General features: G+C 45.6%; 2 protein-coding genes across 2 annotated transcripts; both read right to left on the bottom strand.

Annotated features, from left to right (window-relative positions):
- Positions 1-11,406: 11,406 nt before the first annotated feature.
- LOC118629605 (olfactory receptor 2S2) lies at positions 11,407-12,423 on the bottom strand. The gene has a single exon (XM_036261079.1). It carries the CDS (start codon positions 12,379-12,381, stop codon positions 11,422-11,424), a length of 960 nt encoding a protein of 319 aa, XP_036116972.1. The 5' UTR covers positions 12,382-12,423; the 3' UTR covers positions 11,407-11,421.
- A 4,250-nt stretch (positions 12,424-16,673) lies between these two features.
- On the bottom strand, positions 16,674-17,533 carry LOC118630073 (putative olfactory receptor 13C6). The gene is given in 2 exon segments (XM_036261771.1): positions 16,674-16,761; positions 17,010-17,533. Coding segments are annotated over 2 exon segments (612 nt in total).
- Between the last annotated feature and the right edge of the window lie 452 nt (positions 17,534-17,985).

Here is a 17,985-nt window from a genome sequence, read left to right as displayed (position 1 = left end):
TATGTGCTCTGACCAGGGATTGAACCTGCAACCTTGGGGCGTGGAAATTATACTCTAACCAACTGAGCTATCTGGAAGAAGCTAAAAGTTTTCTTTTAAATTGTCTAAAAACCTTTACCTAAAAAATAAAGTGGCTTTCTCACTATGTATCTGAAATCCTGGTGGTCAATATATTTTTTTATTAATAATGTGAAGCATGAACTCTTCTCAAAGAGATCCCATGAAACTATAAAACCACTACCTTAAACAATTTAAACAAGGATAATTGTGGCTATTAGAAATGTAAATCCCATTTGATTAAGAATGGTTGAAAACAGCCCTGGCCGATTTGGCTCAGCGGTCAGAGCGTTGGCCTGCGGTCCAGAGAGACCCGGATTCGGTTCCCGCTAAGGGCACGTACCTCGGTTGCAGTTTGTCCCCGGCCCTGGTCGGTCGTGCGGGTGGCAGCCACTCGATGTGTCCCTTTCACATCGATGTATCTCTCTCTCTCTCTGTTCTTCTCTCTCCCTCCCACTCTACCTGAACAAAAAAATGGGAAAATGTCCTCGGGTGAGGATTAAAAAAAAAAAAAAAAGAATGGTTGAAAACAAAATCCACAGGCAAGGTGTGACAACAGCTTTGATATAATAATGACAGCAAGGACATAAAGGCTGATGAAGTCTCGTGGTCATCCAGTCCCAATGCATGTCGGACAGAGGCTGTTCCCGTACACCCACAGCTGTAAGGCAGCGTCTGCCTCTCCCAGCTTCCGTCCAAGGTGCAGCCAAGCAGAGACGGGTTTTGAAGGGTTTAGCACCTTCCAAGTCCTTGTTACTCAGATGCTGAAGCCTGTGATTAACCTGCTCCCAAATATCCCAGTTACAGCCCAGAAAGGTAAAGTCACCTGAGGCTTCTGGTGAGAAGTTTGCATTCCCTTAGAATTGAGCATTTGAAAGAGACCACAGAAGTACTTTAGAGTTATGGAACACTAAATTAAATCTGGACTATAAATCTGGGTAGAGTAGGAGCCTTTACTAAAGCCTATGGGCCATTACTATAGACATTAAAAAATTAGCCCTGGCTGGTGTGGTTCAGTGGTTAGAGTGTTGACGTGCACACTGAAGGGTCTCAGGCTCAGTCCCTGGTCAAGGGCATGTACCTGGGTTGCAGGTTCGATTCCTGGTCCCAACTGCGGCCATGTGTGGGAGGTAACCAATTGATCTGTCTCTCTGTCTCTCTGTCCATCCCTCCCTTCCATTCTCTCTAAAATTCAATGAAAAAAATATCCTCAGGTGAGGATTAACCAAAATGTATAAAATTTTCTATTACAGTTGATGTACAATATTGTATTATTTTCAGGTGTACAACACAGTGAATAGACATTTATACAAGTTACCAGGTGATCGCTCCAATAAATCTAGTACCCACCTAACACCCTACATTGTAACTATAGACATTTAATAACTGTGGGGTGGATCAAAATGTTATCAACAAAGCTGGGGATGGGGTTGGGGGGATGGGGAGGAGGGTGTCAATGGGGGGAAAAGGAGAAACATCGGTAACAAAAATAAGTTAATAAAAAAAAATGTTATCGCCCTGGCTGGTTTTGCTCAGCGGTTGGAGGGTCGGCCTGCCGATCAGAATGTCCCAGGTTTGGTTCCTGCTAGGGGCACATACCAAAAGAAAAATGTTATCAACATGCAATATTTTCAAATGGATGGTGAGCTGGCTTTGAACACCTCTTGGTGGTTTCTGCAGCCCCTTTGCATGTCCTGAGTTTGGTGCAAGGTGATTAATTAGAGCATCGAGCCCAGCTGCCTCTTGAGACTTGGGATTTTTCTGCCAGAAGATTCAGTTGTGCACTTTGAGGACTATTTGCAAGAGTTGATGAAGTGAAGCAATGTCAGTGTTTCACTATTGGGGGACCCAGTTCTGCCCCAAAATGGCTTTTGTGCTATCACACTAGCATGACAGCTTCTAGGAACCTTTCTTACAGGACGGCTGGCACACGCCCTTTGCTGCCTGTGCTGGTCAAGATGCTCCAGAGACACAGGACCAACGGTGTGTGAGGGGTGTGTGTGTGGTTTATTATGAGAAATTGGCTCACATGATTGTAAGGGCTGGGAAATTCCACAATCCTGGAGATTGAGTCTGAGTCCAAAGGCCTGAGAACCAGGGAAACTAATAGTATAAATCCCATTCTGAGGCAGGAGAAGATGAGGTGAGATCTCCCAGCGAATTCCTCCTTCCTCCACCTTTTGTTCTATTCAGGCTCTCAATAGTTTAGAATATGATGCCAATTCACACTGCGGAGGGGAATCTACTTTATTAAATTCTCAGGTTGAAATATTTGGAAACACCCTCAAAGACACACCTACATAGAATGTTTCTTAATTGTGGACACTATTACAGATGTCCCCATCCCCCCACACCTTTGCCCACCTCCATACACATGATGTTTATTTATTTTATTTATTTATTTACTTATTTTTTTATCCTCACCCGAGGACATTTTTCCATTTTTTTGTTCAGGTAGAGTGGGAGGGAGAGGGAGAAACAGAGAGAGAGAGAGAAACATCGATGTGAAAGGGACACATCGAGTGGCTGCCACCCGCATAACCGACCAGGGCCGGGGACAAACTGCAACCGAGGTACATGCCCTTAGCGGAAACCGAACCCGGGTCTCTCAGGACCGCAGGCCGACGCTCTAACCACTGAGCCAAACCGGCCAGGGCCATACACATGATGTTTAATCTGGGCATCCTGTGGCCAGTCAAGATGACATAAAATTAACCATGTGCTCTTTTCCTCCTCCTGCCTCTAACATGGTGTGACAGCGGGAGCTCCAGCTGCTTTCCTGGACCATGAGGATGAGAACCACACCATTGGGATGGTAAAGCAATAAATATAAAAAGTTTGAGTTCCTGGAGACTTCGAGGAACAGAGAAATCCTACAACATTCCTGGATTACCGAGTCTGCAGACCTACACAAGGCAGAGAAATCAACTGCTGTCTTGTATACGCAGTATTACTGTGAGGCTCTGCCTATATTCAGTTCAACTTCATCCTCACTGACACACCCATTTCTTTATGTTTATTTGAGTCTTCATGGGCCTTAGTCAAGGGTTTCAAGTCATTTCCCCTTAGTGATAAGAGGCCAAACCTTGGTCCTTAAAATGACAAACTCCACATGTTGAGAGAGCTGTCTTCTGTCGACAGCAAGGACTAGGGGCAGGTGCAGTGAGTCCCATGGACTTAAAATTTCCAGCTGCTTCAGAGGGTTCCCAACATAGTAGCCATGGGCTCCACAAGGCAACGTGTCGTCATTTTAACTCTGCAGAGAGCATTGCTGCCAAAAAACACACCTGTCCTTTGCTTAAAGATGTCAGTTATTTCCCCAAAACATTATTGCTAAGGGAAAAAAGTCATTCGATGAACAAAATTTTCTATTAATTTTACTGGAAAAACTTATGACACATTTCATTCTGACCCAATGTACCCTAACAGTACTCACAGATACAATATATATATGTTTATATTAACTGGACAATGAAAACAAATTTATGTAACAAACAGAAAAACAGTTTGTATGTAAAATGTAATCTAATAAAGTTTAGAGTACTTACCAAAGTGGGTGGGGCTGGGGAGAGAGAGATTCTTTGGAAGGCGCTGGCTTCTGTCGCGCCATTTTCTTCAACAATATGTCAGCATTTCAGGGTGTGCTGTAATCTTGCATTCAAACTACACAATATATAAAGTTCTATCACAGAAAAATACTATTAGAGCAAAATAAAAATAAATACACGAATGCTTCAAAAGGTAAAAACTGTGTGTGTGCCCTGGCCTGTTTGGCTCAGCGGTTAGAGCGTCAGCCTGTGGACCGGAGAGTCCTGGGTTCGGTTCCCCCTAAGAACATGTACCTCGGTTGCAGTTTGTCCCCGGCCCTGGTTGGGTCGTGCGGGTGGCAACCACTCGATGTGTCCCTTGCACATCGATGCTTCTCTCTCTCTCTCTCTCTCTCCCTCCCACTCTATCTGAACAAAACATGGAAAAAAAGTCCTCGGGTGAGGATAAAAAACAAACAAACAAAAAACAAAACTGTGTGTGTGCACAGCCCACTAGAGTCATAGGAGAAGCTGCTGGCCTCTTCATCCCTACCCCTTGGCGATCTGTTTTGGGTTCATCTCTACCTGACAAGTGATTCCTAGTTCTTCCATATGACATTCTTCGGCTAAATACTGCTGTGCAGAGTGACAAGCTAGTGAGTGTATCTTTGCCCGACACCATAAAGGTAAACTATTGCTTCTTGTAGCGTATGTCATGGGGTGAACATGTGATTACATAGAAAAAAAAGTCCCGGTTTGAAAAGTAGTATGAGCTTTCCAAACCATAAAGGCATCAGGTCATTACTGAACTGTCATTAAGTGGTGTGTGCGTGAGGCTGAGGGGGGCAGGGGCAGGAAGAGGCAGCAAACAAAACCCTTTACAGGGTCCGCCCTCGGTAGGTAACACGGGGAGCTGAATCCGCGTGAAGCCTGGTGAGGGCCCACACGCCTCTGTGCCAGGGCCCTGGGCCTAGAATCTCTCCATGTTTTCTTTCAGCCAGACTTGAGGGCACAGGGTGTGTGCGGGCTGAAAGTTCCAGCGCTTCCACGGAGCTGCTACAGGATTTCCCGAAGTGGCATTTACTTGGTGACTCCTAGAGAAGCAGGATCGGCCTGCCGGGACAGCGTCCATCTGTTTTGTTGAAGGAGGAACTGAGTCTGGGAAAGCCCCGCTGGGACAAAGAACGAATGTCGCTGATCTTCCCGTTTTCTTCTGACTCTCCTGAGTGCTGGCTGGTCTGCTGCATTCCCACCCGTCTCTGGGTCCCCCTGGAAGCCTGCGGAATGCTGCCCGGGCCCAAAGGACGTGCGCTTCAGAGCTGGACAGATTGGATTCGAACCCTGGCACTTCCTTCTCCGAACACTTTCAAGTCTTTCTGATTCACGCCCCACCTCACCTTCCTTTGACCTTGCGTTCTCCTCCAGTGGCATCTTGTCACGGTTTTTCTTCCAAACTTCACTATGTACGAGTGTCCAATCGGCCTTCTTATCAGGAACTCTTTCGGGCTGGACTTGGATCTCCCGGAGTGCTCTGGGCATGATTTTGTTCCTTGGGGTTCGATCACACTAGGAGGCTTGTTTCTCTGGGTTGTGTTTGCTTCCTGTCTAGCTGCTGTGTGCCCTGCAACCGGCACTCTTTAGACAGCTGCCGTCCTGAGAGGGGCAGGCGCGAATTGCCCGTGTGGGCTGGGGTATGAGGCTGTAGCCAGTCGAGAGTCCTTTAATAGGCCCTAAGCTGCAAAGGCCAGTGAAGCCTGGGGCATCCTCTGCTCAGGGCCGAGAGACCCCAGCTCTTCCAGCCTCCCAACATGGAAGCCATAGCCCTGCACCTCCAGGGCCCAGGAACCCCCAGCCTGACTCTCAGATACACAGTATGTCTTCTTTCCTGCTTCAAGACTCTGATGCTTGTCTCCAGAGTCTCCTCACACAGAGGACTAAAATTCCAGCACTTTTAAGGCCCCAACTGAGCCCCTGCCCCGCCCACCCCCTTTGAGCTCAGGCAGTGGCTTGTTTTAAGAGAACAGAGTAGCTGGATGGGGGTTGGGTCCTGAAGCATCATGGATTCTACAGAATAAACTGCCAATTTTTTCAGAATCCTCCTCACCTTCCCCTCTCATCCAGAACTTTTTTTTTGGTTTGTTTCTATTTTAATCTTTGATTCCTCTGGGATTTATCTTGGTCTTTGGAGAGGAGCCTTTTGCAGCCGAGACCCAGAACAATGAGCCTGGTTCTGAGAACAGAAAAAGATGCAGGACATTGGACCCAGCTGATGTAGGAAACACTGCTGCTCCTGGGCCTCACTCAAGGACACTGTGGTGACAACATGCGCAGGAACAGGAAGCAACGGTTAGGAACAAGCCCCTCCCCCCACTCCAACCTTCCACTCTCCCTCCAGCACCCACTATGGGCAGCCCCTTAGGGAGCTGATGAAATCTTGTGCCTCTCCCATGGTCCCACCCTGTGATGTCAATCATCCCTTGTCCAGAGTATTGACAGATATCTGCCTGTCAGTCACTTAGTTGCTGTCTCAGGTATCAGATGGCCTGTCATAGTTCCTAGTGCTTGTGTTAGAAAAACCTTTATTTTACTTAATAATGGCCCTACAGCACAAGAGTAGTGATACTGGCAGTTTGGATATGCCAAAGAAAAGCCATCAAGTGCTTCCTTTAAGAGAAAAGGTGAAAGGTTTTGGCTTAAGGAAAGAGAAAAAAATGTATGACGAAGTTGCTAAGATCTATGGTAAGAACAAATCAATGGGTGAAATTGTGAAGGACAAAAGTTATTGCTAGTTTTGCTGTTGAACTTCAAAATGCAAAAGTGATGGATGGCCACAGTGAGCAATGAGTGTTTAGTGAGGGTGGAAAAGGCATTAAATGTATGGGTAAAAGACAAACACAAATGTGTTTTGATCGACAACCGTGTGTTATGCCAGAAAGCACTGAGCCCATACTGTGACCAGCATGGATCCCCAGATGTGAGCGACACCACGGTTATTGCTTTAATGTGAGTAAGGGATGGTCACACACACTCAGGAACAGGTTCGGACTGAAAAACATAAAAATTCCTGGAAAGGCTGATCTACTGGTGAAGTTGCTGCCACATTTCCTGCAGAGTTGAAGAAGCTGACTAAGGAGACAGAACAGCACTGAAGCATCTTTAGTTGTGACAAAACCAGGCTTTTCTGGAGGAAGATGCCCAATAGAACCCACATTCATTAAAGTACGAAGGAGGCACCAGGGCATAAAACACGGAAGAACAGATTAGCTCTGGTACCATGTGTCGACGCTGCAGGGCACACGCTAAAGCCAGGTGCAGTATACAGAGCTGAGAACCCACACACTCTCAAAAACAAAAACAGATGATTGATCCTCCTTCTGAAGTTTTTGTCAGAAAGTCAATAGTAACCTAACACCATGCCATAATGCCTGCGACATTCACCTCATGTTGTCTCATCCATAGGCATTGTATCATCTCACAAAAGCACAAGAAGGGTGAGTATAGTACTACAATATTCTGGGGGGGGGGGGACCACATTGGCATCACTTTTTTTTTTTTGGTATGTGCCCCTAGCGGGAACCAAACCCGGGACTCTCTGGTCCGCAGGCCGATGGTCCAACCGCTGAGCCAAACTGGCCAGGGCTTGACATCACTTTTTAACAAAAATTAAAATGTGCCCTGGCCAGTTTTCTCAGTTGGTTGGAACATTGTCATGTTCACTGAAAGGTTGTGGGTTCAATTCCAGGTCAGGGCTCATACCTAGGTTGTGGGTTCAGTCCCCAGTTGAAGACAACCCATCAATGTTTCTCTCTCTCTCTCTCTCTCTCTCTCTCTCTCTCTCTCTCTCTCTCTATCTCCTTCTCCCTCTCCCTCACTCCCTGCCTTGGGTGATGAATAAGATAGAACCAGAGGCATGGAAACATGGAACAGGCTGACTAATCTCAGAAGAAAGGGAGTGGAGGGTGGGGAGAGATTAACCAAAGAATTTATATGTATATATGCATTGCTCATGGACACAGATAATAGGGTGGTGAAGGCCTGGGGTGGGGCAGGAACCAGGTGGAGGGGAGCATTGGGGGAAATAAGGGGAACATCTATAATACTTTCAACAATAAAGATTAAAAATTTTAGATGTGCCCCAGTACAGACCTCTTTATATTGAATGTATTGGGGTCTTGTGCATTCACATCATCTTTATTACAGAATATTGTTATAGTTGTCTTATTTTAGTACTAGTTATTAATCTCTTACTGTGCTTAATTTGTGTTAAACTTTGTAAATATAGGAAACTGTAAATATAGGAAAAAAACAGTATATATGGGGTTTGGTATTATCTGAAGTTTCAGGCATTCACTGGGGGTCTTGGAAGATATCCCCCACAGATAACGGGAGACACTCTATAGAAAAATAACTTTGAAGCTGAGTGACAATAGCATAATAATCAGCACGTTGACTTTATTACACATTAAATGACTATATTTGAGTCTATTTCTATACTCTATTCTGTTCTAATGACCTATTTACTTCTCTCTCAGTATCAAACTTTAAAAAATGACTCTAGCCCTGGCCAGTTTGGCTCAGCGGTTAGAGCGTCGGCCTGCGGTCCGGAGAGACCTGGGTTCGGTTCCCGCTAAGGGCACGTACTTCGGTTGCAGTTTGTCCCTGGCCCTGGTTGGTCGTGCGGATGGCAGCCACTCGATGTGTCCCTTCACGTCGATGTTTCTCTCTCTCTCTCCCTTCCTCTCCCTCCCTCCCACTCTATCTGTACAAAAAATGGAAAAATATCCTCGGGCGAGGATAAAAAAAATAAATAAATAAAATAAAAAAATAAAAAATGACTCTACTTTTATACATTTTCACATCTGATAGGACTGTTTTCCCCTTGTTGGTCTTTTTCCAAAAATTTCTGGCTCTTCTGACATGTTTTTCTATATGTATTATATTCCATATAATATATAATCATTTTTCCCTGTGAATTAGATTGCCTTGTCTGTGATTGGGGTCACACTGAGGTCAGGGCTTGTCTGGGAGGCAGCCAATCAGTGTTTCTCTCTCATCGACGTTTCTCTCTCTCCCTTCCCCTCTCTCTAAAAAATCAATAGAAACATATTTTTAAAAAACCAGTTGCATTAAGATCAGGTAATTTGTAATATAAAAGGATATGGCTGCCACTACTGAGGGTGGGGGTGGGGAGTGAGCAGAGGACAGCCCAACAAGGAGGTGGGCTTGTCCAAAAGTGTTTCTCTGCCTGATCTCAGTCACCATGGGGCAAAAGAGTTAGCTCAGCAGCACCATTATTATTCTCAAGGTATTTTTAGAAATATCATATTCTTTTTATTGCTGGAATAAACTAGATGATGCTTTAGTTATGTTCAGTACTTGCCAGTTGGGTAATGTTAGGTGATTTTAGCACCGGAAGAAGGACTGGGGTTGTTTAGGCTGAAAGGAAATATACTCAGGAGACCAAAAGGACTAACATCATATATTATAAGGAAAGAGATTAAGTGCATTTCATGTAGAGGCACAAAGCTAAATTAGGGCTGGGAAGTAGAAGCTACAGGAGGATATATAATAGTATAATTCAAGGAAGAATGTGCTAGTATGGCTAAATAAAACAGCTAGAATCTGGAAGTATTGAATTCTTTGTCACTGTAAGCGTCCAAGCAGATAGTGGATAATTGGGTCAGGGATATTGGAGAGGAACTCCATGCATTATGTAGATAGGATTGAGCAAGAATTCTGAAGCCTCTTCCAACAATAATTCATAGCTCCACAAGTGTCTAAAGTTTGCTTGAATGGCCGCTTGATGTCACTCTTGTGCATATGCAGTAGCAAGATTATTTCTTGCAGTGATTCTCAACCTTCCTAATACCGCGACTCTTTAATACAGTTCCTCATGTTGTGGTGACCCCCAACCATAAAATTATTTTTGTTGCTACTTCATAACTGTAATTTTGCTACTGTTATGACTTGCCATTGGAAATATGTATTTTCCGATGGTCTTAGGCGACCCCTGTGAAAAAGGTCGTTCGACCCCCAAGGGTCGCAACCCACAGGTTGAGAACCGCTGCTTACTGCAAAGTAGAAATCAGGAACATGCTAACATAAGAAAGTGAAATTTTATTAACAAAATGCACATGTTTATCTTATGCAATTAATTTTTAATAAAATAAGAAAAGCTAAATATCACTTGAAGCAAAAATTTCCAAGATCTATTCTCAAAATTGGATTCACTTTCTAAATTCTCTTTTTAACTGTCTTCTGAGGTTCTCAAAATTTAATGTAACTTGCCATAAAACTGCTTCTGTCCATCCACTGCCAGAATCATTCATCTATCTTTTGTGTCTATTGTTCTAGGTAGGAACTATGTTTTGCTCTTTTTTTTTTTTTTAATTTAGTGGGAGGAAAGGGAGAGAGAGGGAGAGGAGGAGAGAGAGAGAGAGAGAGAGAGAGAGAGAGAGAGAGAGAGAGAGAGAGAGAGAGAGAGAAACATCAATGTAAAAGAGATACATTGACTGGCTGCCACCCACATAACTCCAACTGAAGCTGGAGACACACTGCAACCGAGGTACGTGCCCTTAGCAAGAACCGAACCCGGGTCTCTCTGAACCGCAGGTCGACGCTCTAACCACTAAGCCAAACTGGCCAGGGCATTTTGCTCTCTTTTACATGGCATATAGCACTGCGTAGTATTTGTATACTACCAATAACATCTTACATTTCTATTGGGTTTACCATTTACAAAGCACTTATTTATAGTATCTTACTCATCCATATGAAGTCAAGTGATTAGTTTTTAAAATATAAATGAATAGGCTGAGAAAGGCTAAGCAACCTATCCAAGGTCATATGTTGAAAATAGGTAAGAAAATGCTCCCCAATTTTTATTGTGCTGAACTATAGAGATTCAGAAAATGCTACAGACTTTTTATATCTTGGACATTCACCATGCACTTTAGCATGTCAAAGGCTCTGAGAATTTCTGAAACACAGAAAACTGTCAAACTTTAGCTCCCAAAATCTTCAAACAGATTTAGCCACTATATATTTCCTTTCTTTCTCTCTCCCTCTTTCTTTCTCTCTCTCTCTCCCCCTCCTAGCTCTGTCTCTCTTTCCTTTCTTCCGTCTCACCCTCCCTCCTTTCCTTCCTTTCTACATATCATCTTTTTCCCCCCAGAATGCAAGTTATTAGCTAACAGAATACTAGCTCTTCTATTGGAAATTGCTATAATTGATGAATATCAATTTCAAACTATACTCCTTAAATTGAGTTTACTAGCAGTGTTTCATAATGTGCAATGCATCAAGAAAAAAAAAAAAGCTTTATTTTTCTCTTAGCCAAAGGGAAATTCAGTTTATCCAAATAGATTATTCCCACCCTAAACTCTCTATGTGGAGACCTTGTCTTTATTTCTTCTTGGCACTTTGAGCAAACTAAATTAATTAAACAAAAGCCCAAAGTGAAAGTTTTCGCTTCCTTTGTATTCCTCTGATTCTCCCGGTGAGTCCAATGGGAGCAGCCAAGTCACTGGGAGAGCAGCTCACTCCCCTACTAACGCTACAGCTTGGACACGGCTCAGATGGTTCATCAGCTCGGTTTTAGCACATGTTCAGAATATCTCCATACATTCAATTAGACAGTTATTGTCTGGCATCTGTTGAAGCTGTCAGGCAAATGGCCCAAATTCAGGATATATACACTCTGAAAAGTTAAGCATTCCCTGAAAATGAATTTAGGAGCAAGGGACCATTCCAATTAACTTGACTTGGCTTTAGATGGCAGCCATAGTGATTGGGAGTCCTTTCTTCCACAGGGGAGGACAACAGAGGACCCCCTACATCACTGGCTGGCCTTCTTCTGAGCCACAAGGTTCCACACAGCAGCCTTCACATCCTTGTTCCTCAGGCTGTAGATGATGGGGTTGAGCATGGGGGTCACCACCCCATAGAAGAGGGGGATGAGCTTGTCTGAAAGGTCCTGTTCATCTGTTCCCAGGGAGTCCTTAGACTTTGGCTTCCCATACATGAAAAATAAGGTCCCATAGAAGATGACCACCACAGTGAGGTGGGCAGAGCAGGTGGAGAAGGCCTTTTTCTTCCCCTCAGCTGAGGGGATCCTGAGGATGGTGGCAATGATGAACACATAGGAGAAAGAGATGAACAGAACTGGGACCCCCAAGAAGATCACATTTGTAACCTCCATGCTGATCACATTGATGGAGATGTCAGCACAGGCCAACTTCAGGACAGCCAGGATCTCACAGGTGAAGTGGTTGATGATGTTGTTCCCACAGAAGGGCAGCTGAATTGTCAAGGTTGTGTGTACCACGGAAGCAGCACCACCAATAGTCCAGGAGCCAGCAGCCATGGGCACATAGGCAGCCTTACTCATGACTATGGGGTACCTCAGGGGCTTACAGATGGCCACATAGCGATCTAACGCCATCATGCTCAGGAGCACACACTCTGTTCCTGCCATGGCAAAGGAGAGGAACATCTGCATAGCACAGGCTGAGAAAGAGATGGTCATCTGGCGGGTCAGGAAGCCATTCAGGACCAAAGGGACGGAGGATGTTGTGTAGCAGATGTCCAGGAAGGAGAGGTTCCCCAGGAAGAAGTACATGGGTGTGTTCAGGCGGGAGTCAAGGATGGTCACCAGGATGAGGACCCCATTGCCTAGCAGGATCACCAGGTACATCAGCAGGATGAGCACAAAAAATGTATTCTTTAGCTTTGGGTGGGCTGAGAGGCCCAGGAGAATAAACTCCACCATGGGGGAGGTCTGATTGGACTTTTCCATGTAATAGCCCCTCTGTCATCAGCAAAGTACAAAGCAGTACATCAGGCTGACTTGTGAGGGGTCCTAGGCATCTGGTACACGATCAAGTTCCCGCTGCACAATAGGATAGCATGAGTGTGTAAGATAAAAATAACTGAAAGAGACAGTAGAGGTGTCATTAGCTCTTAGAGCAGAGTCGGACCTGGAGCAGAGCTTACAGAGATAAGACCTGAACTCCACAGAGCTAATCCTGGTCAGGGAGGGCTTTTCTTCAGCCTTATGATTAACAGCTGGAAAATGCTACAAATTATTTCTTTTTCCTTTTTTTTTTTTATCCTCACCCGAGGACATTTTCCCATTTTTTGTACAGATAGAGTGGGAGGGAGAGAGAGGAAGAGATAGAGAGAGAGAAACATTGACGTGAAAGGGACACATCGAGTGGCTGCCACCGCACGACCAACCAGGGCTGGGGACAAACTGCAACTGAGGTACATGCCCCTAGCGGGAACCGAACCCGGGTCTCTTCGGACCACAGACCGACGCTCTAACCGCTGAGCCAAACTGGCCAGGGCTCTTTTTAATATAAATGTACAGACATGTCATTTAATATGAGCTTTCGTAGATTCTCAGAGAGGTAAATCCTCAAGCTGATCTAATTCTTAGAACTAGGCAACTTTCAAGCCTCTTTGAACTTGAACTGCATTTGGAGGAACTGGTATAAAAGTGCTAATCCACATGCAAACAGAAACAAGCCTTCATAACACCCCCACCATAACAAGGGTTACTTCTTTAGCCGGCCTGCCATCAGCAACAGAGACTTGACCGTTTTCAGCACTGGGATCTGCCTTTTTAAACATTTTTTTATATGATTGATAGCACTATATGAGGAAGAACTCTATGAAGTCAACACAAGGATTCATTGGAGTGATTGTACCCACATTACAGGATGGCAACAAGGCACCGTACCGACCAGTTAACTCAATTGTTAATAACCACATGAACCACAATGATCAGATAGTAGGGTATATGGACTTAACTTATAGTCCATCTCATTAGGATATTGGTAAAATTCTTGGCCAGGGGTGACTAAGGAATGTTTTTTCTTTGTCCTTTTATGTGTGTAATTTATTCTTGTGTAGTATTCTGGCTCTCTGCCCCCACTCCACGCAAGCGGCTTGTTTATAGTCCTGTATGCCTTTGCATAGAGGACTACTGGTCTCTTACCTGTAATTGCCCAGGTTCTAAATTCAGAATCCTCATTGATAATATTTCTATACCTTCTTCAAAATTTCAGTGGGGGGTGTGCGATAGAGAGAGTGAGTGGGTGGGTGATGGAAGATGAGAGGTTAATATTGATGAGCATCTACTTTGCGCCATAGTCTTTGAAACACCCCGTGGAAAAGATATTGTTATTTAGGTTTTATAAATGAAGGAACCAAAGCTCAGAGGAGCTAAAGATTTTGCTCCATGGGGTTGAATGATAGAGCTGGGGCTGGATTGCAGGCCCCAATTCTGAGTTCTTTCCACCAAATACCCGCCTCACTCGCTTGGTGCACAGATTTTTGAAAGAGTTGGTCTCTCTAATGCCATCCGTCTGCATTCTCTGATCTGTGTCATGGTCTGCTGGGCACCCTCACGCTTCTCTCCTGGTGGGAGACATTATGTCAGATGTGTTGCCAGGCAGTACAGCTCCTGACCGGAATCGAACCCAAGGTTTCTCAACCTCGGCACTTGACATTTGGGCTGCAGAATTCTTTACTGTGGAGAGCTGTCCTGTGCATTGTAGGATGTTTAGCAGCATCCCAGGCCTCTGCCCACCAGTTGCCAGTAGTACCTGCTCCCTGTGTTGTAACAATCCAAAATGTCTCTAGACGTTGCCAAATGTTTCCAGGAGGAAAGGGGAGTACAAAATTGTGCCCAGCAGAGAGCCATGGATCTAACCCAGGAGAGGTTTCCCTGTTGTGCAGTCACGGGTTTCATTGTATTTTCTGGGCCAGCTTATTACCCTCCCCCATCCCTCAATGCAGCACGTCAGGGTGTTCCTGTCGCTCAGCGCAGGCCCACTCTGCTGCTCCACCAGGCAATCCTGCCCCCACTTCGCTCACATTCCTCCCAGTGGCTCTCCCAGCTCCTCCAGAAAATGAAAAGTAAACATTATAGTCAGTGTCACAAATAAGGTTGGATAGTGACAAGGACATGCTGTGGTCATAGAGGCCAAGGAAAGTGGGTTCTCTCAGAGAAGCCATCCTGCCCACTCCCATCAGACTCAGAAGCTTCTGCCCATAACAGTGTGGTGTGGGCATGAGCAATGCACCGGATTTGACCCAGATGAGAGCTGCATCCACAGACATCTTAGTGTCTGTGACATGACGTTGTTGACTGAAAGCTGGTTCGATTGGAATGAACTGAACAGCTGGGAAGACCGTGTACCCTGAGACCGGGGCTGCGGACCTGGCCCTGTGTGACATGGCGATTCTGTGCAGCTGAGAGCAAGTCCCTTCTCCTCCCTCGGCTTCAGTTTCCCCAAGTACATTGCAAGAAAGCGAATCGGGTGCTTCCCAGGGCATTCCAACTCACTGGCGCACGCACGCGCATGCGTGTGCGTGTGTGCGTGTGTGTGTGTGTGTGTGTGTGCGTGTGTGTCGGGGAGATCTGAGTTCTTGGTTTCACATGAAGGAATGGTCAGCAGGAAATAGGGCTGTGTCAGGTGTTGGAGGGGATTCAGGATGGAGGAAAACAGAGCTCTGATCCCTCAGCCCCCGACAGGAGGGAGAGAAGGGAAATGGGAGGGGAGGGAGTTGGGCAGGAAGCAGTCAGGAAGAGCAAGGAGAGGAAGCAAAGCTCTTACCTTTGTGGCCACATCCTGCAGGTATGGCACCAGGGCTTGTCCCAAGGACCGGGCCTGGCTGGTGGTCCTCCCGGAGCCAGCAGGCAGCCGAGAAATGGAAGGGAACACAGTATGTCAGCAGAGCCCCACACGCCCTAACACAACCTTTCCGGACAGCAGTTTGCTAAAAAAAGGGAAATCCCCCCAAACCCATCACCTCAGCAGTTCCACCTCTGGGAAGAATTCTAAAGAATCAATGAGAGTAGAATATATATAGTTTTTTCTCTCTCCTTTTTAATCCTCATGAGGTTATTCTTCCATTGATTTTTTTTTTTTTTTTAGATAGAGTGGGACAAAGGAGGGAGGAAGGAGGAGACAGAGAGAGGAACATCGATGTGAGAGAGACATATCAATTGGCTGCCTCCCACACGATCCTGACCAGGTGGGGAATCAAACCCTCAACCAAGGTATGTGCCCTTGATCAGGAATCGAACCCACGACTCCTTGGTCCATGGGCCGATTCTCTAACCACTGAGCAAAACTGACCAGGGCCCAATATTTCTCAATAAAGAGAACCATCACAACAATGTGAAGAAAATAAGAAACAAATAACTGTCTACCAATACGTGCCTAAATAAATGATGCCATTTCATATAATGGTATATTAGGCAGACATTCAAGTTATAGTTATTGCTTCTATACTATAATATTATTACACTATAATGATAATTTAAAAGGATGAATACAAAATTGTACATAGTTGTGACCTCAATTAGGTAAATGATTATGTGGATAAAAGCAACTGAAAAGAAATTATAGCAGAATCAATATGGGAGGGATTCCTCTCTCTAAGTCTTCAGTATTACCAAGTTTTTTAACACAACGGGTGCAAGTTTCTATGAATTAAGGAGAAAAAATCTTAGTGTTCATAGAAGGAAAGTGAGAAAAAAGGAAAGAACTAGCCATAGACTGGGAATCAGACAGACAGGCTGTGGGTCCCCGCTGGCCTGTCAGTTCACCCTCTGACCCTGAGGAAGGCCCATTCTGAGACATCTCTGCAGGATGGGTGGGAACCTGCCCTCCTCCCTCCCAGGCTCTGTGTGAGGTCAGAGCTGCAAGGTCAGGGCGGCTTGGTCCGTGCGTGCCCTGGAGAGCTTGAAGGACTGCTCCCCACTTACTCCCGCTGCGCCTCGGCCAGCATCCGCTGCAGGAAGGTTTCTCCGCGAAGAGGCAGGGTGAGGAGGAAAGTCCATCTTCAGAAAATGCTCTGCAGAAGGCGTGGCCACCACCTCTGTCCCCACCACAGCCCAACTCTCCCACCTGCATCCTGCTCTGGCCACTTCTCTGAGACTATGGGTCCCAGATGCGATTCTCAATTCTTCCCTGCACCCAAAGCCAGACCTTGGATGGCAGAGAAAGGCCCCAGATATTCCCCTGCTTGAATTTTTTTTTTTTACCTCTGAGACCCTCTTTCTTCTTTGTCCTTCTAAATACTGTGGAAACAGCCTCTGGTGGACATTTCATATCCTTCAGCACAGGCTACCTTCAGGACAGCTAGGATCTCACAGGTGAAAATGGTTGATGATGCCCAGCCGGTGTGGTTCAGTGGTTGAGCATCGACCCATGCACCAAGAGGTCGCCGGTTCGATTCCCAGTCAGGGCACATGCCCAGGTTGTGGGCCTGATCCCCAGTGGGGGGCATGCAGGAGGCGGTCAATTGATGTTCTCTCTCATCGATGATTCTCTCTCTCGCTCCCTCTCCTTTCCTCTCTCTCTCTAAAATCAATAAAGAAAAATAAACTTTAAAAAAGAGAGAGAGAGATGGTTGATGATGTTGTCCCCACAGAAGGGCAGTCACATTGCCAGGACGTCTGCACCATGGGAGCTTCCAGCTACCCAGCAGCCAGCAGCCAGGGGCACATAGGCAGACTTGCTCATGATCTCAGGATACCTAAGTGGCTTGCAGATGGCCACATAGCAATCAAATGCCATCATGCCCAGAAGCACACACTCTGTGGCTCCTATGGCAAAGGAGAGGGACATCTGCACAGCACAGGCTGAGAAGGGGATGGTTTTCCTGGGGGTCAGAAAGCTGTCAAGAATGAGGGGAACTGAGGGGGTTGTGTAGCAGATGTCTAGGAAGGAGAGGTTCCCCAGGAAGAAATACATGGGTGTGTGCAGGTGGGAGTCAAGGATGGTCACCAGGATGAGGACCCCATTGCCCAGCAGGATCACCAGGTGTATCAGAAGGATGAACACAAAAAATGTATTCACCATCTTTGGGTGGGCTGAGAGCCCCAGGAGAACAAACCCCACGACTGGGGAGGTCCAATTGGACCTGTCCATGATGCATCTACTCTGTCACCCGGAAGAAATCGGAAGCCAGCTTCATGATTCTCTGATGCTTAATGTGGCCAGAAAGCCAGTGAGGAAATTTGCCTTGCTGAGCAGCTGGAGAACCACTCTGGAAATGTGGGTGGTTCTCTGTGTTGTTCTAAGTAAAATATAGAGAATTAGATAAAAATATACTTAAGATATTTGGCCACCTCATAGAGATATCTGAAATGTCACCTGAGTGGATTTAATATTCTTAATCACATTCAAAGTAGGAATCACTCATTTACTTTGAGTTATACCATATGTGGCCGATTCATTTTAATCAGTTTTGTGAGAAGTGAAGTGTTATATTTCATTTGCATCCCCCCCCCCCCTTTGGGACATAGGTCTGGTGGAACTAACTGGTCAATTACTGAAGATTCCCCTCTCCAGGTACTTTTGGTTATGACTTTCTTTCTCAG

The sequence above is a fragment of the Molossus molossus genome, unplaced genomic scaffold (assembly GCF_014108415.1).
Source record: "Molossus molossus isolate mMolMol1 unplaced genomic scaffold, mMolMol1.p scaffold_m16_p_14, whole genome shotgun sequence".
Classification (NCBI taxonomy): domain Eukaryota; kingdom Metazoa; phylum Chordata; class Mammalia; order Chiroptera; family Molossidae; genus Molossus; species Molossus molossus.
This window is presented reverse-complemented; position numbering and strand designations above follow the sequence as displayed.

What these genes read in the sequence shown, in the direction of transcription:
- LOC118629605 (XM_036261079.1), bottom strand. Translation starts at nt 12,381, where the DNA reads ATGGAAAAGTCCAATCAGACCTCCCCCATGGTGGAGTTTATTCTCCTG.